We start from the raw sequence: 27,328 nt of genomic DNA, 5'->3' as shown, positions 1-27,328 counted from the left end.
TGACCCAACAGTTAATGGTATTAAAAATGCAAATATTTGAGCCGGCCTGTGGTGCACTCAGGAAAGTGCGGCGCTTGGGATTGGGAGTGCAGCAGCGCTCCCGCCGCGGGTTCAGATCCTACATGGGGATGGCCAGTGCACTCACTGGCTGAGCGCGGTGTGGGCGACACCAAGCCAAGGGTTGCGATCCCCTTACCGGTCACAAAAAAAGACAAAAAAAAAAGGCAAATATTTTAAAATATGTTTATTTTTTATTAGGTATTTCACATTGAAGACTTAAAGAAAGAAAATCATTACAATGATTTCAAATTCATTCCCTGGATTCAATAAATATCCTTTATAATGACATAAATGTCTAGAAATGCATGTAGATACTAAGTCAGCTAACGAATAAAATGAGTATAGTCAGTATGGAAACTATACACGTCAGGGGTGGGGACCAGGCGGGATCAGTTAAGTCACTTTGCCACCGCGTTTTTTCATAACATGATTCACATTTGTTTCAATCACATATATATTCATTTTGAGGGTTAGGTTACACTGCTGATGCTAACAAGCTAAAATATGATCATTGTTACCTTGAGAGAAAATTCAGTTTAATGAAGAAAATCAAGAAGAAAATTTCAGGACCCTTGATCAGAAGCTTTCAATGCTTGCTGTACTACTTTGATGTAGACAAAGGTTCAAGTAAGGCTAAGAAGGAAGAGCGTTTACCCAATGAAGACATGGTCTAAGAAACAGGTGAACTAGGTGCTCTGTAGAAACTAGCTAGCCACCAAGATGTTACCAACAGATGACTCCTCATATTAGCACCTAGCCATGTTTAAAGAGCCTTAGCCAGTGTTACAAAAACAAAATGTTTAGAGTAATACTTATGAATATAAGCATGATTGTTTTTTTGCTTTGTATAAATAATCATCTTTGAAATGCTAAAAGTGGGTTCCAGCTGTGGTTCTTTTCTGGTGTGAGAAGCTCCAGGTGCACTAGATGATCTACTGATTTACCTTCTCAAAGTACTCTTTGGAAGCAGTTGGACTTGGCTTGATCTGAAAAATACAAAAACATTTAATTGGGTAGCAGTGACCTTATGATAATAGTCTCAAAAGTGAGTTTAGAGCTTCCAATTTTTAACATAAATTTTTTTGAATTTTTAAAGATTGTTCTGTTTCCTTTAAAACACATGGATGAAAGTTATATGGACAGCCTGCCTGGTCCCTGCTTCTCCATCCCTTTCCCCTCAACCCCCCACAGCTTCACCCTTTGCACACCATCTGCACCCTTGCTCCAAAGTAGGTTCCCTTTTGTAGATATTCCACACCAACAGCCCTCGAGGCAGAGAAGGCCTGCGACCCTCTGCTAGGGTCCCACTGCTGTGAGAAAAAAACCTACTGTAGGAGAATCCGGTGTCCAGTTTGCTGGGCAGACTTCCCCATGGGCTTCCACAAACTGGAACGCCTTCACCAAGCGGAGGGTCTCTTCCACACTTCGGCCCACTGGGAGATCATTGACACTCAGATGCTTGATGACTCCATTGGGGTCAATTATGAAGAGCCCTCTGCATCAGAATTTATCCTCATTAGTGCCTCAACAGTACCAGACCTAGGAACAGTCTAACTTATACCCTTTTATGCCTTTAATTCTGCTTTTAATAAAACATTCATTAAATTTAGCTCTATCATATGCTTAAATATGGCGTCTCCATCATTGTACAAAAAGCTTATCTCTTATTAACGACAGATGCTTTAACAAAGGCAGGACTGAACCCAGCCACCATGGAAAACACACAGTATGGTCACATTTACAAATTCACAATTGTGCCCCCAAATGTCACACAGTATCTGAAAGTCACTGAACTAGAGAGAGTGAAGACTTATTAGTGATTTGGCAAGCATTCTTTGGGCTACTGTATCAAATCTTGGCAAGAAACACAGGCAAATGGGAAGGAACAGAGATGTATTTTATCTATATTCAATAAATATTTATTAAATGAGTGGATTCTTGGGAAAATCCCATGGGAAAATCTGGGCAGAGGGAATATACTGACCCCAAGTCTATGCAGAGCAGAAAACCAAGCCCATCACTTTCATCAGTTGACAGCAATGTAATGAGATGACCCCCCCATACCACAGGGTCTGTGTTCATCTTCTATGTTGGTGTCACTGTGATATATGCACTTACGTTTAGCCCACAAGTTTTAACAATCCATCTTAAAAGGGAGAATTCCAAGTGTTAATCACTCAGGGAAAAGGCCAGTTGCAGAAAACTCATAAAGTAAAAAGTAGTACAACAATTCTCTCTCCAGGCCTGGCAGTCGGGGGTCTGGGCTTGGAGGCCTAACTGGTGCTGGTGCTGGTGCTGGTGCATGCTCCTGCAGGGAGGAGTCCGCCAGGTAGAAGCAGAGGCAGAGCTGGGACAGAGCAAGGCCCAGACGCCAGAAGGAAAGTCTTATCTTACCAGCCAGACTCCGCTTCTCACCCTTGTAATCCAGACATTGAAACTGGTAGGGACATAACTGCAAAACTAGCAAGACCCCACAGGATAGGGGGCCCTCGGCAGGGGCGGGGGGTGATGCTACTACTCTTTCTCCTGCCATTGCCAACTCTGAAAGAGTTAGGCTTTAATTTATTAAAGGAAGATGGTAATCTCCTTGAAGTCAAAAATGTCCAAAGCTCCAAGGTGCTGCACAGTGCTAAAGTCCCAGGTGTAACCCAGAAGGAGAGCAGGCTGGAAGCTGGCCACAGGAGAGGGCAGGTGAGCTGGGTTCAAGCTGGCCAGCCCCTGCAAAACTGTGAGGTACATCAAGGTAGGACCCTGTGCTTCCTGGAGGTCAAGTTTCGCCCAATCCTTTCTTTACTCCTGTTCTCAGCAGACTTCAAGAAGCCAACTCTGAGGCCTAAGTTCTCATCCCTCCCAGGAAGGTTGCATTTGGTTATGGAACTATTGAAGACTGAAAGCTTTTCGTACTCAAAGCAATAAAGGTTTAACCACGAATGAATGAGGACAGAAATTATATTCTGGGACAGAAATCATAGTAATAGCTGCCAGAAGTATGCTAAAAACTCTAGCTGCCTCACCTATTTAATCCAACCTGTTTTGAAACCAACCTTTATTTAAACCAAACTATGAAACACATCCTTCTTTTAGTTATGGGAAAACTGGGGTTCGAAGAGGTTAAATAACTAGCCCAAAGTCACACAGCTATTATGTAGGTGAGTTAAAAAAAAACAAAACCCAGGGCCGAGCCCGTGGCGTGCTTGGGAGAGTGCTTTAAACCCAACTAATACTATAGACCTTTCTTTTTCTAATTCTTAACACATTCTTTCAGGTGAAGACCAATTTCTCAAACATAAAAATGGAAGAGTAATAAAAAACCACTTTGAATAATTTGATATTGATAACCCAGCAACAGGCTAAAACTTTTGATTCTTCCACGCATGTTTCTAGGCAAGAATACTGACCACGCAGAACAGTGAAATCAGGTAACCTAACGACCGTCGCACAAGCCATGCAGGGGATGTGGGATCTACAGAGAGCTCAAGTGAGGGGGGAGGAAATGGGCCCCAGCTATGTCCCCTGCCCTGCAGAGCCTGTCTCCATTACTGTGTGTACTTTAGAAAACACAAGTGTAGTGCACAAGAAATATACATGCAACGTCAAGAGCAACATGGACGGAGTTTAACAGACTTTGCCAGCAGGTAAGCACTTATAAACAACCCATTTCAGACCAGTCATATTTTGACAACTACTAGGTTGGTCTTTTCTGGGATCTTTTCTGTTTTTAAGATCATATAAGTGCAAAGGCAAAGTAAATGATGCCATACCTTCCTTGGTGTATTTATCCAGGCAAGATGGCTAAAGTGGGAATCCACTGAGACTGCAACAACTTCACAGTTCACATCGTGGAACTCATTGGCTTTGTCACTGAAAGCAACAATTTCTGTAGGACACACAAAGGTGCTGGGAAAAAAGCGTAGAAATTCTCATCAGAGAATTTAAAAATGGATTTAAAATGTGAACAGTAAGTAATCTAAAAACTGGTTTAATTTGCTTAAGGGTGAAAAGGGCAAAACAGTTAACCATTCTCACTGTTACTCTAGTGAAAAAAAAAAAACCTACTATCTCCTATCACCTTTTTATTTAAGAAATTATATCAAAAAATGGGGGGAGGGCACATGCTATGAAATTAAAAACCTGTATTTAAATAAAGTAACTTTAGGAAAAAATTCATTTTATTATCCTTAATTTTCTCATTATTCTCCAGACCAGTGAAAACTTCTTCATAGACTGGCTCAGGGAACCACCACTCCAGAGCACATAAAACAGAGCCATTCTAAAACCCTACCATTAAAAGGAATTCCACTATACTCCCTAGGTTTATCACTTGAAAATCAGTTACAGATGCCAGCCGCAATCAACAAGGCCACTGGTGACAAAGGGTCAGAAAGAATCCTTCCCCTGAGAACAGTAACGCGAGACAGGCACTGCAGTGTGCAAGCAGAGTTTGCTTGCTCAGAATGACATGAGAGCATCACAGAAACTGCACTTACAAATCCAAAGGATAGAAGAAAAGCACCAAATATTTCCCCTTAAAGTCATCAAGGCTTAGTTCTTTGAACTCTCCATTGACAACGGCTGTACCCTTAAAATAGGGCGCATGCTGGGTGACAGCAGGAGCTTGGTATGAGGAACCTGAAAAAAAAAGCCACACGTTTATGCAGTTTACCATTTGCTACCTCAAGCACCCATCTGATTTTATTTAAACGCTTCACACTAATTAAATAGTAGTATAATTTGCTAGGTAGTATAAATCACTTAAAAGAGTCAGTGCAACTGTGCATCTTAGGTACAGCAATTTTTACTTCCACATAGTTCTCGATTGTGCACAAACTCAATTCAAAGTAGTAGAGAAACTAAACAGAGGAAGACAGAGATGGAGAGGACGCTTAAAAGAGTCAGTGCAACTGTGCATCTTAGGTACAGCAATTTTTACTTCCACATAGTTCTAGATTGTGCACAAACTCAATTCAAAGTAGTAGAGAAACTAAACAGAGGAAGACAGAGATGGAGAGGACAGAAGCAGGATGGAATTGAGGAAGACATGAGACAGGAAATGGATTCTAAATACAGTTCAGATTTCATCAAGTCTAGACAGGACAGGGCGAATGGCATGGAGGAAATGGCAGGAAGGGAGGAAGGGGCAGGCATGTGCAGGGAATGGCCTGTGGCAGTCTGATCAGAAAGAAGTGAGTTTAAGGAAAGAAGCTGAGCAGGAGACACAGCAGGCAAGAGTGGCTGAGGGCCACGCCACAAGAGTCCTTAAATATCAGCCTGCTGAGTCCGTTCTTCACAGAAGAGATATGAGCCAGTCCTGGGAGGTTTTCATGTAGGAGATACACAAGGAGACAGTTGTTTTTAGGAAGATTAGTCTCGCAGGAGGGTAGGAGGATCAGGAGGAGGGGAGATGGATGGTAGGAGGTGATTTCAGTGATCTCACTGAGGGGAGGGGTGAGGCAGAGAAAAGAGAAGGAAAAGAATGGATGCCAAGAGATGTGTCAAAACTGGAGAGGAGTTCCTTCTACCCGGGAATGAGGGACAAAAGAGATCCAGTGTCAAGATGCCTGGGACTTCCATGAACAGAAACAGGAGGAGCTGCTGGGGGTGGGGACTTGTGACCAGTGGAGGCAAGTTTTAAGCCTGTGGCATCGAATCACTACTAGAAATATTTTAAAGCTGCAGGGTAGTAAAATTGTAAAACTTAGAATGTTTCACCCATAAACAGGGGCCCTGCTAAAGTACATTCCCACAAAGCCATAGCATATTAAATACATGGCTTTTTCAAAGGTGAGACAAGTCTAAAGGAGGCATTTTCAAATACCACTTGTTATGTCAGGCTGATCTTGGCAAAGCCCACACCCTACAGAATGGAGTGGAAATCTCAAGAAATAGCTAAGCTTCCCTCAGACTATGGAGGATTCCATTAGATCGGTCTGGTTCCCGAGTGGCCAGCTCAGTTCCCCACAGGCTGCCCACCACTCACAGCCCTTTATACACGGCAGGACTAGAAGGCATCTGACACTCTCCCCACCTCAGTCCCCAAGCCCCTCAAATTAGAGGATCACAAGCTCTGGCAACCAATAAGTAAATGTGACAGAGACAAGGGCAGTTTGCCTCAGTGATTCTCAACCCTGGTTGCACGTTAGAATAACCCGGTGAGGTTTTACAAAATACTGATGTTCTGGTCTCATCCCAAAGGACTGACTTAAGTTGTCCAGTGTGGGACTGGAGCAGTGCTACGTTTTTAAAAGATCCTGAGGAGAGGAGAGTCTAACGTATAGCCAGAGTCCAGAGCCCCTGTCCAGACATGATGATTTGTGTTTCCTTTACCTGGGTCTAGCAACACTTACTGGTGCTAAAGGCAAACTTTGCTTGACCAGAACCAGACCACAACATGTTTGTCAAGCATGTTCTTCCAGAAGCAGCAGGCCTAAGGACTGCAGAGGCAGAAATGCCCCAAGGAACAGCGTTCACATGTCGGGCAACCTGGAAAGAGAAACTTAACATTAGAAAATTTTTCTGGAATGGTGACTGAGGACTGGCCCTCCTGAAAAGACACTGTGCCAGTGGTGCCCTCAGCTGTCCTTGTTCCTGTGAACCAAATGCCAAACCCTAAGAGCATGGATTGAGTCTCCATGTTCTTAACTTTCCCTTCTGCTTCCTTCTCCTTCCAGACTGCAAAGCGGAGGGGAATTATAACACAAAGACTCAAGAATCAAAAATTCTATGTTCTTAAAAACCACACACAGGGTTCAAAAACCAGGCGGGGGGGGGGTTGGCCAGGCCCTGTGTATTTAATCCTTTCCCCAGCACTATCTGCTGAGCATGTCCTACCAAGTCAAGGTCTCCCTCAGAAAAGACAAGGCCTTTCCAGCCCCACAAACAAGTAGGGCAAAGTTCATCCTCTGGAAAAGCTTGGACAGGGCTCAAGGGAAATGTCTGCTCAACATCAACGGCCAGCATGACAAGGGAAGGAGGAAGGGCCTGCGTGGAACCCCACCATGAGAAAGGAGGGTGGCAAGAGGGCTCTAGGCTTTGTCCGGAGAAAAGCGGGCATCAACAGTGGAGACGGATGGGGGGGGAGGGGAGGGGAGAGCGCCTTTCGTTAGTCACATTGACACTTTGCGCGTGTCCATCCAGCATTTAAGTGGTTGCTCAAAGCAACGCCTTGCCGTAGGTAGGCACCACTTTCCATCTTAAATGGAGGTCCAGAAAGGCGAAGTCATTTGTCCAAGGTCACAGCGTCGGTGACAGAAGCAGGACTACGGGCCAGGACACCTGCCTCCAGGACAGGTGCTTAGGGGGAGATGGGACTGGGGACCGGATACTCCGGGCGAGGAGGGACTCCGAGCGGGGGTGGGGAGGGCGGTACTGCGCAGGCGCAAGGGCCGGAGGAGGCAGCCTCTGGGTCCGAGACCCTCTGATACCCTCCAAGGAGGGCGAACGGCCCCTAGGACGAGGAAAGCGGGATCCTGTCTAGGAAGCACGTTCCCGGGGCCACCGCTGCGTCTCCGCGCCTGTCCCTAGGTGGCAGCCACTCACCGAGGCCCGGAGCAACCTTCCTACAGCGGCCGCCATCTTCAGCGTGCGCGGGAACCGCGGGGCTGGCAGAGATGCAGGGGAGGCGGGGCCTGAAGGGAGGGCGGGGCCCGCAGGGAGGCGGGGCCACGGTAAGGGAGGGGCCTGAAGTGAAGCGGGTCCGCGGGAGGGCGGGGCCACTGGAGGGCGGTTCCTGAAGTGAAGCTGGCCCGCGGGAGGGCGGGGCCTGGAGGGAGGCGGGGCCACAGAGGGGCGGGGCCTGGAGAAGCCACCGCCTCCCCGCCTTTTGGGGACTCTCAGGGGAAAGTTCTCTTTATAGCTTCTGAGGAGCTGAGTGCTTGGGAAAGCGACGATTTCTTGCTATCTGCCGCCCCAACCTGAAAAAAACTAACCCAGGCGGGGAGCCAGATATTTATTTTCGTATTTCTTACTGATTTTTTTGTTAAGCTTTTATGGATTACTGTTTCTACCATTTCTGTGAAAGGATCCCTTTCCTGTTTTGGCCCCAGGTAGAGCCTTCTGGCTTCTGCATGAAATGGGATTAATTATTGATGCAGTTGTAGTCTGCATTAATAATTAACTATTATTAATTATTATAACCTAAGTGGGTCAGACACATGAAGGCTTTGTTGGCCTTGAAAACCTTTGGGATTGTGTGTGGGCTTCCATTTTGGCCTCTTCCCAAAATTGGGACAAACTTAAAATTTGTTTTTTGTCGATTAGTAAAGCCAAGTGCTCAGTGGTGAGCATGGTATGTTGAAATAAGTACATCAAACATAGATAAAAATAACACGGTGGCCTTACAGTAAATGTGACAAATTACAATCTGTAAGTCGGTAATTTCCGAACACTAGTCATTCCATTACCAATTCAGTTTCTCAAGTCTGTATTACCACCTGAATATTATTTACCATTTTCTTTACATCGACTTACTTTTTAAAAACTTTATTGGATTTACTTGAAAGAAAATGTTAAATAACTAAAATGGAAAAACCTTACAACTTGCTATAAACAGACGGTAATTTAAAATAAACACATTAAGACAAAATGTTACTAAATTCCAGCTAGATACAGTTGTCTGCTGAAAGTCTGAGCCATGTTGTCAAAAAGTGAGAATGAGAGAGGTAGTCAGAGACATCCTAGCCTCCCATGAGACCTTCTGGATGTAATCCGGGGGATTTAAAGAGAATTAAAAAGACAATAACCTCTCATGTTGGGATTTGATGTTGGGTGTTTTTGCTCCTAACTCCCCCAGCAGTGTATTTCCTAAAGTCTTCTCAGGTACCACTAGGTGCCACTCTAGGTCCCCTGCTTTGGAAAGATTTGAGGGAACACGTTTCTCCACCATTTCCCCTCCGCATCTACCTTGCGTTTAACTGGTGCTCATTATGTGTGTGTTGAGCAGATGATTGGAAAGGACAGGGGATCATAATTTTGGTGCCCAAAATCATACTGCAGACTATAAAGGAATATTATCCAGCTACGAAAAGGAATGAGGTGCTGATACATACTACTACATAGATGAACCCTGAACACATTATGCTCAATGAAAGAAGCCAGACACAAAAGACCCCATATTGTATGTTTCCTTTTAAATGAAACATCTAGGGCCGAGCCCGTGGCGCACTCAGGAGGGTGCAGCGCTGGGAGCGCAGCAGCGCTCCTGCCACGGGTTCGGATCCTATATAGGGAAGACTGGTGCGCTCAATCGGATCCTATATAGGGAAGACTGGTGCGCTCAATGTGCTCACTGGCTGAGCGCAGTGCGGCCGGTCTCAAAAAGGACAAAAAAAAAAAAAAAAACCCCATCTAGAATTGGTAAATCCATAGAGACAGAAAGCAAACTGGTGGTTGCCAGGTGCTGGGAGGAGGGAAGATGGGGACTGAGTGTTTAACAGGTATGGGATTTTCTTTTGAGGTAATGAAAATGTTTTGGAACTAGATCGAGGTGGTGGTTGTACAACATGGTGAATTTACTAAATACCTCTGAGTTGTACACTTTAAAATGGTTAATTTTATGTTATGAGAATTTTGCTTCAATTTAAAAAAAGACGAATAGGGATTAACAACAACAACAACAACAACAACAAAATTATATACTATAGTCTAGCCCAGTGATTTAATAGGCAAGAAAACTGAGACTTTTAGAGACGGATAAACCTTCCCAAAGTGACATAGCTGGTTAGAAGCAGAGGTAGGGGGCTGGCCTGTGGCTCACTTGGGAGAGTGTGGTGTTGATAACACCAAAGCCACAGGTTCGGATCCCAGATAGGGATGGCCGGTTTGCTCACTGGCTGAGCGTGGTGCTGACAACACCAAGTCAAGGGTTGAGATCCCCTTACCGGTCATCTTTAAAAAAAAAAAAAAGCCCAAATAAAATAAAAATAAAGGCGGGTCCAGCTTCCACCCCCCTCCCCCAGCCACTGTGTGAGATGACATCATCTGCACTCAGGTCTTCTCATCTTTTCCCTCACACTGCAGTTTTTAAATACTTAGCCGCCACATCTCAAGTCGTGAAAAGGTTAGGGGGAAGAGGGCAGAGGAAAGCCAAGGGATACAGCTCTCTTTTCCGTATGCCCATAGTCCTTTGCGCCCCCCTCCCCTTTTCTCCTGGTATTCTGGAGGGCGCCTCTCTCCCCTGTTGCACGTGTGTGTTGTTTAGTCCCAGCATGCAGGCCGTCTAGTTCATAACTAAACTTCACGATAGTGCAAAGCACAGTGAGAACCAAAGCAACAGAACAGATTGGAGTTCCCTCGTAGTTTAACCTCACTCGTGCAGGTTTCCGTCTTAAGGTTCAGATGTATTACTTGGTCGCATCTCATTGGCTGGGGCCTATTTAGGGTTCAAGGTGAATTTCTGCCTTCCATTTAGCCCATTGTCCTATTGCTGCCTTTCAGTTTCAAATGCATTTCCTCTATCCTCTGTGCTCCTAGCCCATTTTATCCTCTAGATTAATACATTTCTTTTCCTATTTAGGTCCCAGGTAGAACCCTCTGATGTTGGATAAAAATTGCATCAATTAACAATGTGATTTTATTTTATTTTATTATGTTTTCCTAAATATGTATTTTTTATTGAAACAGTTAATTATACATATTTGTGAGGTACAGCAGTGACTACCAATACTTGTGTTTTTAATCAGTTAATAAACATGTATTGACCAGATCACTCAGGCCCCACTCCTGAGAAACTCCATGTGTATTTAGGGAATGCAGACAGGATAATAAAAAGAAAAAAACCCACCAAAGTCCAAGATCCAACATTTAAGGGGCACGAAAGAGGAATAATGGTTGAGTGTGGACAGCCCAGGTTCAAACACCGGCCCTGTCACTTCCGAACATGTGGCCTGGGGCGAGTTACTTAACTCGGCACATTTTCTCATCTGTAAAGTGGGAATGATATTAATATTTCCCCAAGGGTTATTATGAGGAATAAATGAGTTAATATTTTAAAGCCATTTAGCACAGTTGGCAGACACGTAGTGTTTGTTATATTAAATAAAAGAGAAGTTCAAGTAAAGTGCTCTGAGCTTTTAGAGAAAGACCAAGAGGGGCTTCGTAGAGAAATCCATCTATTCTGCTTCATGTGAAGGGAGGATCGAGGCAGGTGAGGGGGAAGATGGCAGTAGAAATAAACCTTTGTCACTTTGGCTTATTATTATCCTCAGCGAACATTTATTGAGAACTTACTAGGGGGCCAAGCCCTGGGTTGAATGCAGCATCTTCCTTAACCTTCACACAACCCTGTGAGACAGGTGCCGTTTTTGATTCATCATCCCCATTTCACGGGTGAGAACACTGAGGCTTGGGGAGGTGTAGTAATTTGCCCAAAGTCCTACAGCTGGAAAGGAAAGGAGCCAGGATTTAAACCCTGAAAGCTGACTGCAGAGACCCCATTCTCAACACGACCTCGTACCACCTCCTGCAGTGTTTGTTGGCTTATCAGGTGCCCAGTGGGGCATAACAGGAGATGCTGCTGAAAAGGTGGGCTGGATCAGAACATGGAGGGGCAATGACCATCTGTCCTTCAGTGAAACATCTGCAAATGCTCCACCCTGGGCCTGACGGGGGACGCTGTCCTTTGAGTGGAGTCCTCCGCTCTTTCATCTGAGCAGTTCTAGTGGGTTCTGTCCCTGCAGCTGATGCTGTTGGGGGCTTGCCCGGTTGTTGCTGACTCTACTCTCAGCCTTCTTTTCCTTTTCTAGGGTCTGTCTGCTCCTGTCTTCCTGCCAAGCTTGTGGGAGGAAGGCACCCATTTAGTTGTGACAACCCAAAATGTCTCCAGAAAGGGCCAAATGTCCCCTGAGACAAAATCATCTCTAGTAAACCACTGCTCTAATGGTACTGGCACAGGCTCTGGAGCCACCAGGACATGGGATTAAAATTTTGGCCTGTCATTTATGGTCTTGGAGGGTAGAGCACTCGTCAGTCACTTCACTTTTCTATACCTCAGTGTCCGTGTGTGTAAAACGAGAGTCATGATGGCATCTACCTCACAGCACTAGATGAGACGATGCGTGCAAAATGCTTAGGCACAGAGTAAGTGCTAAATAAAAGTTGTTATTTTTGCCCATAAGCAGACACACTATATTTTCAAACAACTGGCACAGGCTTGAATACATTTCATTTTTCTCAAAGTGAAGTTCCCTTTCCTCCTGTCATGCAGGAGTAAAGGGTGAGGCATTTGCACATGCACTCACCCCCAAACAGGCTCAACTTCACCTCTCTGGAAGTTAGAGGGACGTGCAGGCAAGGTGAGAAGACACGGGTCTGCTCACCGCATCTTAATCTCCTCTGCCTCAAGGCTCCTGCTCAGGGAGATGCTCTTACTCAGGAAACCTGGCCATTTTTTTCTTTTAAAGCTAACTATGAGAAACAAGGGTGACTACAAAGGTAAGACACATCGTATCAGACCCCCATCTACCTGTAATGGACTTTAGTCATGATTAGAAGGATGTCTCGACCATTTTTAAGATTGATGCAGATTTCAGTTTCCTACTTGTTGGGTGTGCAACATGTTGGTACAATTTTGAAAAACGTTCTCTTTGTCAGATGGAAAGAGTTAACTTGGACTGTATTCAATCATGCTTGACATTTATCTTAAAAATACACTACCTTATAGGCATCTTTTTGCTTTTTCCCTCCATGTAAATCAAACCAGGACATTTTGTAATTATTATCTCCATAAATCTCAGTCATTCAACAGTCAATCTTCAAATCAGCATTTTAGTCGTGCTCAGCAGAGCATTACGGCTTGCCTCACGCTGAGCAGAAAGGCCCAGCACAGCAGCCCTATTCCCAGGTCTGCCAGCCACTGGGGATGAAGTTTCACTGTTTATCACTCTTGACCGAACAGGAAGCTGAGGCAGTTGCCTGTGGTTGAATAGCTTACCTCAACTCACGCAGGGATTCGTTGGCTCAGGAATGATTAAAACTGGAGCTCTCCAGTGTATGTGTCAGTCTCCTGGTCTGCTCATCTCTGCCACTTATCTTAAAAGGAATGAAATCTACAATTTCTGGCCTAGAATCTCTGGCCCAGAGGCCCAGAAGGAATTTCATACAAGAACCTTCAGGGGCCGGCCCGGTGGCGCACTGCTACAGTGCGCCGCTTGGGAGCGCGGCGGCACTCCCGCCGAGGGTTCGGATCCCACATACAGACCGGCCACTCACTGGCTGAGCAAGGTGTGGGCGCAACACCGAGGGTTGCGATCCCGTTGCCGGTCCCGGTCTGGTACGGGCGCAACACTGAGGGTTGCGATCCGTTGCCGGTCACGAAAAAAGACAAAAAGGGAAAAAAAAAAAAGAACCTTCCAATGGCCTCTTACAATTTGCAAAGTGAGTGGCCTCCAGCTAATCTAGGGCTGCGGGAGTGACTTTCCCTGGAAGGACAGGCAGAGTCCCTGATTTGTTCATTCCAAGAAAATAACCATGACTGGGTTTTGATCACTGGTATTAGCCTGAAGAGGAATGAGCTGGTCTGTCAAGTCTTCCCTGACCAGCTCCTCCATCTGCCCAGGTGCCTAGAGAGTTGTGCACATGCCCTTCTTGTTTTCACTGCTCTGGTCCGATGGCACTGGAATCTTCTGTAGCCTTGTCTCGGTCTTAACCATACTGTAAACTTCTTGAGGGTAGAACTCATGGCCTACTCGTGTCTGTGGTGCCAATGGCTCGGCTAGTGCCTGGTGCATGGCAAAGGCTCAGAAAGTTTGTTGAATGAATGAATAAGTGGCTGACATGATGGCCAAGATGTTCTTTCCATGCTCATTCTGGAAATAACATCTTTTTATTCAGCTTTCTCTGGCTGTCACAACAAGGACACGGATTGTTCCCCTATAAGAAAGAGACAAACTGGCCTTGTCCTCATTACCAAAAGAGTAGAAAATAACTGAAATTCTCCCTTTTGAGTTTGGTAGAAAAAATTTTGGACCTAGTTGAGGGGAAGGCAAATGAAAAGATATATGCTCCCTTTTATGATGATTGGGAAAATACCTCCCTGGGACCGCAAGTTAACATTCTGGTAGCTGGGCTGCAATTAGAGATGGCAAACGTTACTCTAGGTTTTGCCGAGTTCGTCCTCTCTCCATGGCAAAAAGCATTCTTTTTTTTTTTTCCTTCTTCTTTTCCCGTTGAAGAGGAGCCCTGGACTCAGCTCTCTCCTAAGTTCTGGGAAGAGGAAGTCTCAAAGCGGAGCCTCTCTGACCTTCCCCCAGCATTCTCCTGCACGACTGACCTATGCAGTGCCAGTGGTCACCTCCAAGGCAGGCAGCAGAGAGACACAGGGACCTGAGTTGTCCTTATTCAAAGCCCTGTGGATTGTTTTGCTTTCAGAGTACAAGTGTCCCTGTATGAAAAGACTCACCTCACAGGCTCACGTGAGCACCTGCCATGCGATAGCCCACCATGATGCTCCTTTATGCTCTGTATGTAGTTCCCTGCTCTGCCCACCCCCAGCACACCTTGGCTTTCTTAGTTCTGAGCCTGTCCGCAGCATACCTGCTCTCCGCACCACCTGTTTTTAATAGACTTTATTTTTATTTTTTTTAAAAGATGACTGCCCCCCAGTAAGGAGATCTCAACCCTTGGCTTGGTGTTGTCAGCACCACGCTCACCCAGTGAGCAAACCGGCCATCCCTATATGGGATCCGAACCCGTGGCCTTGGTGTTATCAGCACCGCACTCTCCCGAGTGAGCCACGGGCCGGCCCCTCGGGCTGACTCTTGATGTTGTACATCCTGTGGGTTTTGACAAATGTGTAAGGATATGTATCCACCATCGTAGTGTCATACAGAATACTCTCACTGCCCTAAACATCCTCTGTGCTTTGCCTATTCCCCCCTCTCTCTCCTCAACCCCTGGCAACCTATCCCTTTGAGAGCTGTGTCTCCGCCAGCCTGTCCTCTGAGCACCATCCTGCCAGCATCTCACGCGATGTCCCTCACACACCTCAAACTTAACGAGCACAAAACCAAACTCTTGTTTTCTCTCCTTAAACCTGTTCCTCTCTGCTCCCTCCCCCTATCTTTCCCAGGTCACTAAAGGGCCTAACAGTCCATAAAACCGTTCAAGCCAGAAACTAGGAATCATTTTGGTTCTGATGGGGTTCAGGATGCCCTATCCCCAAATATGACGCCGTGGTATTTGGAAAACAGCAGAAGCAAAAAGGTTACTCTTGAGCTTTCTCACACCCTTCTTTCTCCCCTGAAGCAGGCTATGACACAATTCTCTGGCCTTCTTCTGAAGAAGACACCCATTCCAGAGGTGCCCACCCTAAATTCAGAGGCACACCCTTGTCTTTGGAGACATGAGGACACAAAGTGCCCCCCACCACAGCCCTTTGTCCAGTCAGACTTCCCCACAGCTGTCCACTCTGCATCAAACCTAAGCATGAAAATACACAGGTTTCCTTGTTTCTTTGGGTCTCCATTGCTGAAGGCTCTTGTGTCACGCAAAACTTATACTAAATAAATTTGTATGCTTTTCTCTTGTTAATTTCTTTTGTCATGGGGGGGTCTCAGCCATGAACCTAGCGATGGACAAAGAAAATAATTCTTTTCACCCCTACAGTTCCTATCCTCCCCTCCCCAGCCAACCAGCACCCAAAGTATATACTGTCTTCTCGCCACCTCCCCTTGTCACCCCCTCAGTCCGGGCCACCATAGTTTCTCCTCTGCAACTCTTTCACAGCTTCTGAGGGTCTCTTGGCTGTCAAAAAGGCTTAGGTCACTTCCATCATGTGAAGTAAATTTTAAAAGTAAAAAACAAAAAAACAATAAAAAAAAACCCCAACACCACCAAGTATAGCTGACGCTTGTGTGTCTTTGGTGTTCCTCAGACCCTACCACTTCCTGGGGCTCCAGAAACTTCCAGCTGCCAGGATCTGAATCTCTATGCAGAGACCTTTCTTCAGAAATGCCGAAGCCTCGCCTGCCCTCTCCTGCAGAAAGGCAGAGCCCTGTGAATTACCACCCCTGCCTGTGCCCTCAGCCACCACCTGGCCAGGTGGAGGGAGTGACTGTGAAAATACCCCAGCTCCTCGCCCATGGGTGAACACCCTCAGGCACGTGCTTCCCAGAGTTTCCCACAGATTAGGTTCTAGTCACCGATTGGGGTAACTTAACGCACCCTTCACGGGCTGCCTGTCTGTTTAGTCCCCCTCCCTTACCTACGCTTCCAAATAAGCTACTTGCATCTGGATTCTTGTCGCCAGACCTAGGGGAATGCACACTAAGACCCGCACTACAAAAATTGTCATACAAAAGCTACCCACAGGCTGATTATAGGACTTAGGTAGAAATCTTTATCCGTGATATGCTCCAGGCCGGGAGAGCCGACTATGGGAATCAGGAGGTGCGGGGGGACACCATCTTTCCCAGCCTGGCAGCTCTCCTGGTAACAGTACGTGGAACTGCATCTGGAGACACTGCAAAGGTCCAGGCGTGAGACCCGCCCCTGCCTGCCTGCTCCTCCTCCCCTCCCACACGGGCCAGTGGCTGTTCGCTGCTCTCCATTCTCCACCCAGCAGCAACAGTGACCCTTCTTAAAATACCAGCCAGGTCATTTCATCTCCTCGTTAAAACTCTTTAATGGCTTTCCATTTCATTAGATTTTCCATTTCCAGTGCCCTTGCACGTCTGCACCCCTTGCCTCCTTTCTGGCCACTCCTTTTGGGCTCCTGCCCACCCCCTTTCTGCCCCAGCCACACTGGTCCCTTCCGCTTCCCCAACACCTCCCCGTCACCTTGGCACACGCTGTTGTCTTTGGTTGCTCTCGTCAGTCATGCCCTGGCCCTCCATTTCTGCCCCAGCCACACTGGTCCCTTCCGCTTCCCCAACACCTCCCCGTCACCTTGGCACACACTGTTGTCTTTGGTTGCTCTCGTCAGTCATGCCCTGGCCCTCCACTCGTATCTGGCTAGCTCCTTTTCATTATTCAGGCTGTGGCTCTGCTGTCATCCTCACCAAGAGGACTTCCCTGATGACGATGTCTGCTATCCGTGTCTTGGTCCTGGTATATTTCCTTTGATTGGAAACTTACAATTGCAATTATTTTTACTGGGTATTGGTTGGGCTCCCCTCTAGAACAGAAGCCCCAACAGGGCAAGGACTGTGCCCATCTTGCTCACTGTTACAACCCCAGCACCTAGCACAGTACCTGGCACATGGCAGACTCCTAGCAAATTCAGATGAATCTGGTTGAAGGTTCAGCAAAAAACTCACTGTGTGCAGCCACTTCTGACAGCCCCAGAGGACACCTCCTCTCCCCGAATGCCTTTGGCAGTTATCATCAACACCATTCTTTGGGTGATCAATCCTGTGTGTTTTATCACAACCTTCTCCTGTTGCCTTGAACTCATGTTTTGTTTCTTAATCATCTCTGATGTCTATCCTAGTTTGCAGATTGAATGACTGTCTAATTCATTCTTTTAAAGCCCCTCAATACTTGAGAGTGTACTTTCTAAGAACAAGGACATCCTTTTATATAACAACAACATTACAATGCTCAAAATCAGGAATTCTAACATTGACACACTATTATCTAATGCATAGTCCATACTCAGATTTCATCAATTGTCCCAGCAATGTCCTTTACAGTAGCCACCCTCCTCCCCACGATGATCTAATCCAAAATCCCACCATGCATTTAGTTGTCTTGTCTCTTTGGTCTCCTTTAATCTGGAGCAGTTCCGCAGTAATTTCTTTATCTTTCTTGACTTAACATTTTTGAAGAACATGGTCTGGCTCTTTTGCAGTATGTCCCTCAGTTAGTTTGTTTGATATTTCTTCATGATTAGATTCAGGTTAAACATTTTTTGGCAGGAATACCACTGAAATGTTCTTCCATAACTTACTTAACAAATCTACTATTGTTAGAAATTTGTGTTGTTTCAAATTTTTCTTCCTATTATAACCAATAATGTAATCTTTATACTTGTTTATCTTTGTAGTCAAATCTTTGCACACATTCTTATCTATTTCTTTCCAGTGTATTTCTAGAAGTAGAACTACTATGACTAAAGGTCATGTGTGATTTTATGACTTGTGATACGTATTGCCAAACTGCCTTCCAGAAAGGCTGTGCCGGTTTATATTCCTTCCACAGTGACTGAGAGGGGCAGTTCCTAGGAGATGTTACCAACACTGGATCCAAACAGCTTAAAATATCCTTCTTACAGCAGTCCGTACTTCTCACGTTGATCTGTCTTCTATTCCAGTTTCTTGTACGTGTGACTGGTTGGTCCTGAGAGCCTAGAAGCTATTTAAAGGAAGGATTTGCATGTCTTACTCATTTTTATGTTCTCCCATGGTGACTAACTATACCTCCTATTTCATTGTCACTCAATGAATGTCAAAGGAAGGAAGTAACAAACAATTAAATAATGCACCTTGTATAGTTGTCAGATTCTGCTTTGACGTGCTGGTCTTAATTCAGGCTGCTATAACAAAGTACCATAGGCTGGGAGTCTTATAAACAACAGAAATTTGTTTCTCGTAGTTCTGGAGGCTGGAGGTGTGAGATCAGGGAGCCAGCATGGGTGAGTTCTGGTGAGGACCCTCTTCTGTGTGGCAGACTGCCAACTTCTCATATCCTCACGGGACAGAGAGAGGGCAGGAGAGCTTTCGGATCGTGTTTTATAAGAGCGCTAATCCCATTCATAAGGGCTCTAAGCTCTTGACCTAATCATTTCCCAAAGGTTCCACCTCCTAACAGCATCATGTAGGGGATTAGGATTTCAAGATGAACTTTGAGGGGGACACAACATTCAGTCCATTGCAGACTTCAAAATGTCACTAACATTGGTATCCCAAAATCCAACAACCAGAGAGCCCCTACTTGCCGTCCCAAAGGTTCCACCTCCTAACAGCATCATGTAGGGGATTAGGATTTCAAGATGAACTTTGGGGGGGACACAAAATTCAGTCCATTGCAGCCTTCAAAATGTCACTAACATTGGTATCCCAAAATCCAACAACCAGAGAGCCCCTACTTGCCGAGATTAGCAAGTGGTCCAGCCTTTTACCAGTCTTCATTCCCAGGACCTCTCAGGAGCCCAAAGAATCCTTATATTTTGTCCATATGGATCCTGTGCATGCTCTTCTTCTTGGCATCCACCCCACTGCAGACAACCGCTCTGGGCTTCTTGGCTCCCCTCTTGCCCTTGCATGGAGCTTCTCTTAGCTGCTGCCGGTCTTAGATATACCTCTGGGTCCCAGGATAGCCACATGCCTTTCTCTCAAGTTTCTGATGCCAGCTAAGACAGGCAATCATTTTTAAACTAAAGGTTTAGGGAAAACAGACAGGAATTACAGACAAGGCAAACATAAAGCAGGATGTGAGCTATCCTGTTCATGAATTCTAGCACCTTCTTAGCTCCATAGGGACTCCTTGGGAACCATTTTCCCCCTTTGCAATCCTCCTCTCACCCTCAGGTTGCAGGATCTGCTCACCTGGGAGGACACCATATGGAGCACCCCGCATCTGGCCTCTTTTTCCCCATCGTGGCCCTCCTGCCTTCAACCTGCATCCCTAGCTGCTCCTAGAAAGAGAAAAACCTCCAGCGATCAGGCCTCCCCTGGTGAAGACGTCCTTTTTAGAGTGTCACGTAGCACAGATTAACTCCTCATTATTCTCAACTTCTCCATTTCAGAGTAGGAAGTTGGCTTGATTTTCAAATAACTAAAAGCCCCTCTATGTGTTTTTCCAAAACGAAAGCACCTTCTGCCCCCTCAGATGAACTTTTCCTCCACCCCTACAGCAACAGAAAAAAATACTGTGTGCCGGAATAGTTTGTGACCCCTTTTAGTCATCAACATTTCAGAAATATTGGCGCCTAGTCACAAAACATGCAACATATACACTAAACCTTATCATTTTCAAAGCAATTTTTGTGGACTCCATCTCCCTGCTCCATAAAGACTTCTTAGGTGAGAGGCCCCAAATCTTGTGCAAGAAGCTGTTTTCATTCCCCAAGGACTTGGGATGCAGGCACTGAGGGGGAGAGGTTGAGTAGAGGTGGGAAAAGAGATTGTGCTGAGCATAAAGACGATGTTCAGTTTTTGATGTTTAGTTTTTGCCTTATATTCAGTCCCTCCAAAGTGGGAAGAATGACATATGTCAGAAAAAATGGAGACGAAAGGGGTGTTGGAGGGGAGATTGTGGAGAGCCTCTTCCCCCCCACAACCGGTGGGGTTTAAGGGGGTGACAAAGCTCCTAATCTGGAATTTCCTACTGGGAAAGAGTACAGTGGCTTAAAGCCTCTTTCCTTCAGAGGAGTCCCACCCCACCCCTGTGCAGGACAGTCTGTTTGCCTGTGGCCTCCCTGGTGGTGATTTTGTTCTGCTGCTGATGCTCGGGTCTCCTATTTGTTTTTTTTTTTAAAAAAAAAGATGACCGGGGGGCCGGCCCGGTGGCGCACTGGATAAGTGCGCCGCTTGGGAAGCGCGGTGGCGCTCCCGCCCGAGGGTTCGGATCCCACATACAGACCGGTTCCCGCTCACTGGCTGAGTGAGGTGCAGGAGTGACAAGTTTTTGTGTGGACATATGTTTTTAATTCTTTTGGGTATTTACCTAGGGGTGGAATTGCTGGACCATATAGTAATTCTATGTTTAACTTTTTTAGGAACTCAGATTTTTTTTTTGGGGGGGGAAGAAAAAAAGAAGGTTAAAAAATCAGTGGCAATGGAACTATTCTATATCTTGGTTGTGCTGGTGGTTACATGAGTATATGTATATGTCTAAACTCATAGAACTAAACACTAAAAAGAGTGAATTTAATTTTGCTGTGTATAATTTTAAGAATTAATGACAAAAAGAAAGAAATCCTCATTAACTCTTCAAAAAATCATTATTTGTTAGGGCAAAAGATGGGGAGTAGTAAACATTCCCATGAGTAGACTACTGGTTAAATGAGTTATGGTCCAACCATCTAATGGAATGACTGTCCTGCTGTCCTTAAAAAGGATGAAGCAGCTTGGTGTGTTCCCATATGGAACATTCTCCAAGACATATTGCAAAGCAAAAAGATACACTGTAAAGCAAGAGCAATGCTTCCATTTGGACATAGGAAGAATATATGTATACATGTCTGTATATTCATAGAACATCTCTGGGATGATATGTAAGAAAATGAGATGACTGGCTCTCTCTGGAGAGGGCAACTGGACCACTGGGGAGGAGAGGTGGGAGCGAGGCCTGCCTTCCACTGTATTTCCACTGTGCTCCCTTTGTGTCTTTTGAATCCCATATTCTGTTACCTGTTTAACAATGTGTCCCTCTAAAATTCATGTATTGAAATTTAATCCCTAATGTGTCGGTGTTAAGAAGTGGGGCTTTGGGTCCCTGTGCTCCCTTTGTGTCTTTTGAATCCCATATTCTGTTACCTGTTTAACAATGTGTCCCTCCAAAATTCATGTATTGAAATTTAATCCCTAATGTGTCGGTGTTAAGAAGTGGGGCTTTGGGTCTTCATGAATGGGATTAGTGCCCTATGAAAGATGCCTGAAGGAGCTTGTTCGTTCCTCCCTTCATGTGAGGACACAGTAATAAGGCACCATCTGTGAAGCAGAGAGCCCTTACCAGACATTGAATCTACTGTCACTTTGATCTTGGACTTCTCAGCCTCCAGAACTGTGAGCAATATATTGCTATTGTTTATAAATTACCCATCTAAGATATTTTATTATAGCAGCCCTAATGGACTAAGACAAACAATAACCAGTGTCTCTCCAGGCTAACCTTCCCCCAGCTCCTCCAAAATACAGAGAGGTCAGATTCAGCCTGGAGAACAGGAGACTCATTGGTATCCCAGTTGGGTCCTGGAGCACACGAGGGTTGTGGAGCTTGAGATACAAGTAATGGACATGCTCTATGACCCAATCACAACCTCCCGAGCACAATTCCCTTTGTAGTACATGGGAACTATTTGTGTTATATATGAACTGTCCTAGCACACTCATGGACCCATTTTAGGGCATAAAATGTGGAGCTTGAGGCTTCCTTTTGCCATTCTGGGACTGGCTGCAGCTCTCCAGACTCCATGCTAGATGGCATCCTCTCTCCATGGAGAAGACTATGGCAGCTACATAGAATGAGTGCTCTACCTGCACAAGCTCATTTCTGTGGCAGGCGAACCTATGCCTTTGCTCTGACATGCTACTACAGGAGGGAATTAAGCTGCTCCAGATCAATTGGGCGAATTAGATACTATATTCCATTTTACGTAATTGTCAAGAAATCAGTCTGTGCAAAAGCATTGCACTTTCTCAATTCTAAGTATTCTTTAGATTTCATTTAGCATATGACTGGCTAGCTGAGACTTCAATGAGAGAGAAAGCATATCCTTCTTTTATTGGGTCAATTAAATATTCACATACCTATAATGGCCTATCTTAGGAGATTAAAAGCTTCATCTTAAGGTCTCAAAGATAATTAGGCCCAGAGTCTCTGGAGCAAGAGCAAGTTTATGTAATTGCAGAATTAAGGTTGAAACCCTGTGACCCCACTTCACGTATGAGTCATCTGGTTATAAGGGCTCCTAATGTCACATTCAATTCAGCTTGCCTCCTCCTCTTTTAAGAAGCAGTTCTACCTTTGCAAAGATTGTATCCGTATTTCCATTACAGGCTATCATGCAAGAGAAGTGAACCTGGCCTTAGTCATGTCATGGCCTGATAAATGCTGGTCATCAAAAAATCATGAGTGATGGTTTGAATTTTTTCCTTTTCTGTATTAACATAAAATCATTGTCTTTTAAGTATACTACTGGAGAGAATGCTATTTTTCCTCCCCCTACTCTGAAAGTGCAGAATTAATTTTTATACCTTTACTGTGTAATTTCCTTGCCATTTGAAAAATTTTCTTCCTCCTAAATCTATCGATTGCTCAGCACTGAACAAACCAAAAAATGCCACACTTTCTGTGAGCCATTTTGGGGGTAAAAATCTTGTGTTTTACTGAGCCTGAAAATTGAATTGAAATTGGTCTACCACCAAAGTCAAGGGTTTGGATCCCTACACGGGCCAGCTGCCAAAAGAAAAAAGAAAAAAAAAAAAAGAAAAAGAAATTGGTCTGCCTAGTTTCCTTTAAAATTGTGTGCTGAGTTTAACTACTAGGTTGATTTCAGGAGACAGCAGATTTGAAAATAGAAGTACAGTGGGCTGGAGACTGAGAGATTGCCCCTGGCATTCTGCAAGAAGTGGACCTCTGATGCCAGAAGACCAGTCTCTCCTACTTTTCTCTTTTAAACTCTGACCTGTCAGGGATGTGGGAATTTTGATAGTTAACTAGTATGATATAACTAGCACCCCAGAGGCCTAGGTGGGGCTGAGTCATGCCATATGTGGCCCAAGTGAGCAAATATTGCCAAATGCTCACTATGTGTAAGGCACTTATTAGGTTCTATAGAGAATGAAAAGAATAAAAAAAGACCCATTTCAGGCCTTTGAGTAGGAAAGGGTGACACTTACCTAAATAACTAGCCTCACCACCCACTTATCATTGACCTTGGGCAACAGACCTAATTCTCTTAAGCTGAGTTTCATATGTATACAATGAAGATGACAACGTCTTTAGACAGTAATTGCCTTGTAGGCCTAGTTGAGGAATAGGTGTTCTGGGTATAGTGATGGCATGGGAACTGGAGAAAGGGTCTTCGTATGGACTGAAAAATCTGTCTCATTAAACTTTGTAACAATTCAGGGCCCCAGTAAGTCTACTGTGGACCCTCCTCACTGAACATGGTACATGGGAAGGGAGACTTTTCCTTTTCACTAAGGAAGACCATGTTAAACTGCTGTAGTGTCACGAGCTTGGAGACCCTGTGTGGCTGGGACCATCAGCAGGCATGAGCATTGCAGCAGGAGCTTGGAGACCCTGTGTGGCTGGGACCATCAGCAGGCATGAGCATTGCAGCAGGAGTCTCTTTTCTGAACTTACAGTTAAGAACTGATGGAAGATAGACGACCTTGTAAGGTCTTGTTACCAAGGTGAGTGTTTAGATGTTTATAGGTGTATTAGTCCATTTCTGTTGCTTATAACAAAATACCTGGAACTGGGGACTTTGTAAGAAAACAAAATTTATTGCTTACAGTTTCAGAAGCTGGGAAGTCCAAAGTCCAGGAAACACATCTGGAGAGAGTCTTCTTTGGTGGTGGCTTTACAGCAATGCAGGGGTCTCACATGGCAGAAAATGGCATAGCAGAGAGAGAGAGAGACTCTCATGTGCTCTCCTTTTAATGCCCCCAGAACCATGCCCATGACCACCATTATTAATCCATTTATCAGGGCGTGGTCATCAGAATCTAATCACCTCTTTAAGGCCCCACCTTTCAATTACCATAATAGGATTTCCCACCCTCTTTATACTGTCACAGCGGGGAATAAGCCTCCAACACATTAAACTTTGGGGGAGACACAATTCAATCCACTACAATAGGTAATGGTCATTTCAGAATACTACTATCTTAGTCTGTTTTGTGTTGCTATAACAGAATTACCTGAGACTGGGTAATTTATAAAGAAGTGAGGTTTATTTGGCTTACGATTCTGGGACAGTTGCATCTGGCACGGGCCTCAGGCTGCTTCTACTCATGGCAGAAAAGTGGCAGGCAGCTGGCGGGTACAAGCAGATCACATGGTGAGAGGAAGCAAGAGAGACAGAAGAGGTGCCAGCGTCCTTTAAACAACAAGCTGTCATGGAAAGAGCTGGCGGGTACAAGCAGATCACATGGTGAGAGGAAGCAAGAGAGACAGAAGAGGTGCCAGAGTCCTTTAAACAACAAGCTGTCATGGAAAGTAATAGAGCGAGAACTCACTCACTACCTCTCCTCCCCCAGGGAGGGCATTAATCCATTCATGAGGGATCCGCCCCCATGAGTCATTCAGTTTCCAACACTGCCACATTGGGGATCAAATTTCCACATGAGTTTTGGAGGGGACAACACATCCAAACTCCATCAACTAGGGTGAAGCCTCCCACAGATTTATTAAGATCAGCCAATTCGTCTTGAAACCAAAGGCTGCAAAGTCTTCATGTGTTGCTTGGAAGTCAGTTTTTTCCAGAGTGCAATATTTCAACTACTCCTCACAATTCACAAATATTATTGCTTAGGATGAATAAAAAGTCTTTAAAGTGAATTGACTTTAAAGAAAAAATATTAAGTTAATAGAACAGCAGGTGGTCTACAGCATGGCAAAATTTTTAATGTCAAATTTGGTTAACCACTGCGGTCCATCAATAAAGGAACTTTTCAGAGGGGAGGGAATGTTAACTGGAAACTTCATGCCTCCAACCCCACTTTCAGCTCACATTTCTCCTCTCCTGGAATCTTCCTTGGTGCCTGAAATCACTTCTTCTGTTTGCAAAGCCCTTTGTGTGTGTCTTCACAATGGCCCTTATTCCATTGCATGAAGGCGGTCTGCCTCCCAGTTGGCTTTCCCTCCGAGTGGTGAGCTCCCTGGGAAATTGTGTTGTGCTCGCTGCAGTGCCTGGCACATAAAAGTAAACTTTGAAGAAGGGGAGAATACACGAGAGAATGAAAGTTTTATCTCCAGCTGCTTCCTGAGGACTAGAAAGCTGTGAGGCGAGGAGGATGAAAACTCCAGCTCCAGCACTATTCAGAAAGCCAATTTGATCATCTAGGAAAAAGGAATCCATACTTTAATAGGAAGATAGGTTTGTGACTTTCTGGAATATGCTTCTATTTACAAGAACTCTGACCCAGTAGCTTTGTCTGTGGGTGATACTGGTGCCCACAGAAGAATGAGAAGGTTCCTGTTTATTTTGCATTTTTGGCTCAGCTGATCCTGAGTAGGGTTAAAAGTCAGTGTTTGTCTCTGGCATATTCCCATTCCTCTCATCCTCACCCACTTCTCCATTTGGATTTCCATTCTGGCTCTTAGCTGGCTGTCAACAATTCCCTACTTAGCTATTGATATTTAATAGACTACTCTTCCTGGAATCAAACCCATTTTTCAAGAGGACTACAAGTTGAGTTGTTAATTAACTCGAGTTAATTGAAAGGAATGAAGCTATCTATAATGGTGGAATTATGGCCTGGAATTGGAAACTCCTCTTAAGTCTTAATCATTTAGTCAACTGCCTGCTTTGCCTTCTTACAGTGCAAGTTCACTCTGGAAGCCCATCCGAACAGTTACAGCCAAGCCGTGCGGGCCAGCCTGAGCTAGCCAGAAATTAAGTGCATAGACTCTGAGTCAGACTGCTGGGTTCAAATTCTCGGTCTTCTACTTATTATTTATGTGACCCTAGGGAAGTTGTAAAACCTCTCTTAACCTGGGGACTTTATCTACCTCATTTGGATATTGTGTTCGGGGAGATAATCCATGTATAACACTTAGCCCAGGGCCTGGTCCACTGTTGGGGTTAAGTAAATGCTATCCATTATCATTCCATTCTTGCTTCAGAAAGTCCTAATTTCCTCCTAGAGGCACAGATACTTGACATATAACCATTTTTTAGGCAGGATGTGTCACCCTGTAGTGCAGAGAGAACTAGATAGGCTAACACTCACTTGCTGAGTGACCACGCAAACTCTCTTATTCTCTCTGGGTCTGTTTCATATCTGTAAAATGAGGGCAGACAGGCAGGGGTTTCCAGAATTACAAACTCAAGTATCTACTGAGGTCAGATAGGTAAAATCACTGGTGACTTGAACTGGGTATAAGACCATAGAGGGTGGTGGGGATTATGGTTAACTATAGAGCTTTGCTGCTCAGAGTGTGGTCTACTGACTAGCAGGATTGACAGACCCTGTCAGAAATAGCATAATCTCAGGACCCACCCCAGACGCAGTGAAACAGAAGCTGCATTTTAACAGATCCCAGGTGATTTGTCTGCACATCAGAGTTTGAGGAGTTTGCTATGGAGCACAAGCCATCTAAAGGCATTCAAATTTTGTGAGGTGTTTTTTTTTTGTTTGTTTTTGTTTTTTAATGTCAGCCAAATAAACTTTGAGCTGCATCAGGCCTCAGGCACTCCTGGCAAATGACCACAGTAGTTGGTGGGCTCTAACATGCTGCCAGCTTTAGGAGACCCAGCTTTAGAGACTCTCTTTCTGAGAGAGACCCTTTCATGACAAGTTGGGGCTCTGAGTATGTATGAACCCGTAGCAAAGACCAAGCCTGGGTGCTTAGAACAATTATTCCTGGAGTGGAAAGTGCCTAAGAAGTTATCTGCTCAGCTCTCTGTCTTCTGATAGGTAAACCATTATCGCCCCACTTC

The 27,328-nt window shown here is 45.0% G+C and overlaps 1 protein-coding gene across 1 annotated transcript; it reads right to left on the bottom strand.

Annotated features, from left to right (window-relative positions):
• Positions 1-229: 229 nt before the first annotated feature.
• On the bottom strand, positions 230-7,667 carry PRDX3 (peroxiredoxin 3). The gene is made up of 6 exons (XM_008582869.1): positions 7,597-7,667; positions 6,405-6,540; positions 4,548-4,689; positions 3,822-3,957; positions 1,390-1,560; positions 230-1,046 (listed from the first exon to the last, which is right to left on the bottom strand). Exons 1-6 carry the CDS (start codon positions 7,630-7,632, stop codon positions 993-995), a joined length of 675 nt encoding a protein of 224 aa, XP_008581091.1. The 5' UTR covers positions 7,633-7,667; the 3' UTR covers positions 230-992.
• Between the last annotated feature and the right edge of the window lie 19,661 nt (positions 7,668-27,328).

The sequence above is a fragment of the Galeopterus variegatus genome, unplaced genomic scaffold (assembly GCF_000696425.1).
Source record: "Galeopterus variegatus unplaced genomic scaffold, G_variegatus-3.0.2 Scaffold2748, whole genome shotgun sequence".
NCBI lineage: Eukaryota > Metazoa > Chordata > Mammalia > Dermoptera > Cynocephalidae > Galeopterus > Galeopterus variegatus.
Note: the sequence above shows the minus strand (reverse complement) of the source record. Positions and strands in the feature narration are given on the sequence as shown.

Excerpts from the sequence above, each read along its gene's own strand:
- PRDX3 (XM_008582869.1), bottom strand. The coding sequence starts at position 7,632 with ATGGCGGCCGCTGTAGGAAGGTTGCTCCGGGCCTCG. Across the intron at positions 6,541-7,596 it reads GAAGGTTGCTCCGGGCCTCG|GTTGCCCGACATGTGAACGC; the intron begins GTGAGTGGCTGC and ends TTCTCTTTCCAG. Across the intron at positions 4,690-6,404 it reads AAAGTTTGCCTTTAGCACCA|GTTCCTCATACCAAGCTCCT; the intron begins GTAAGTGTTGCT and ends TTTTTTTTTCAG.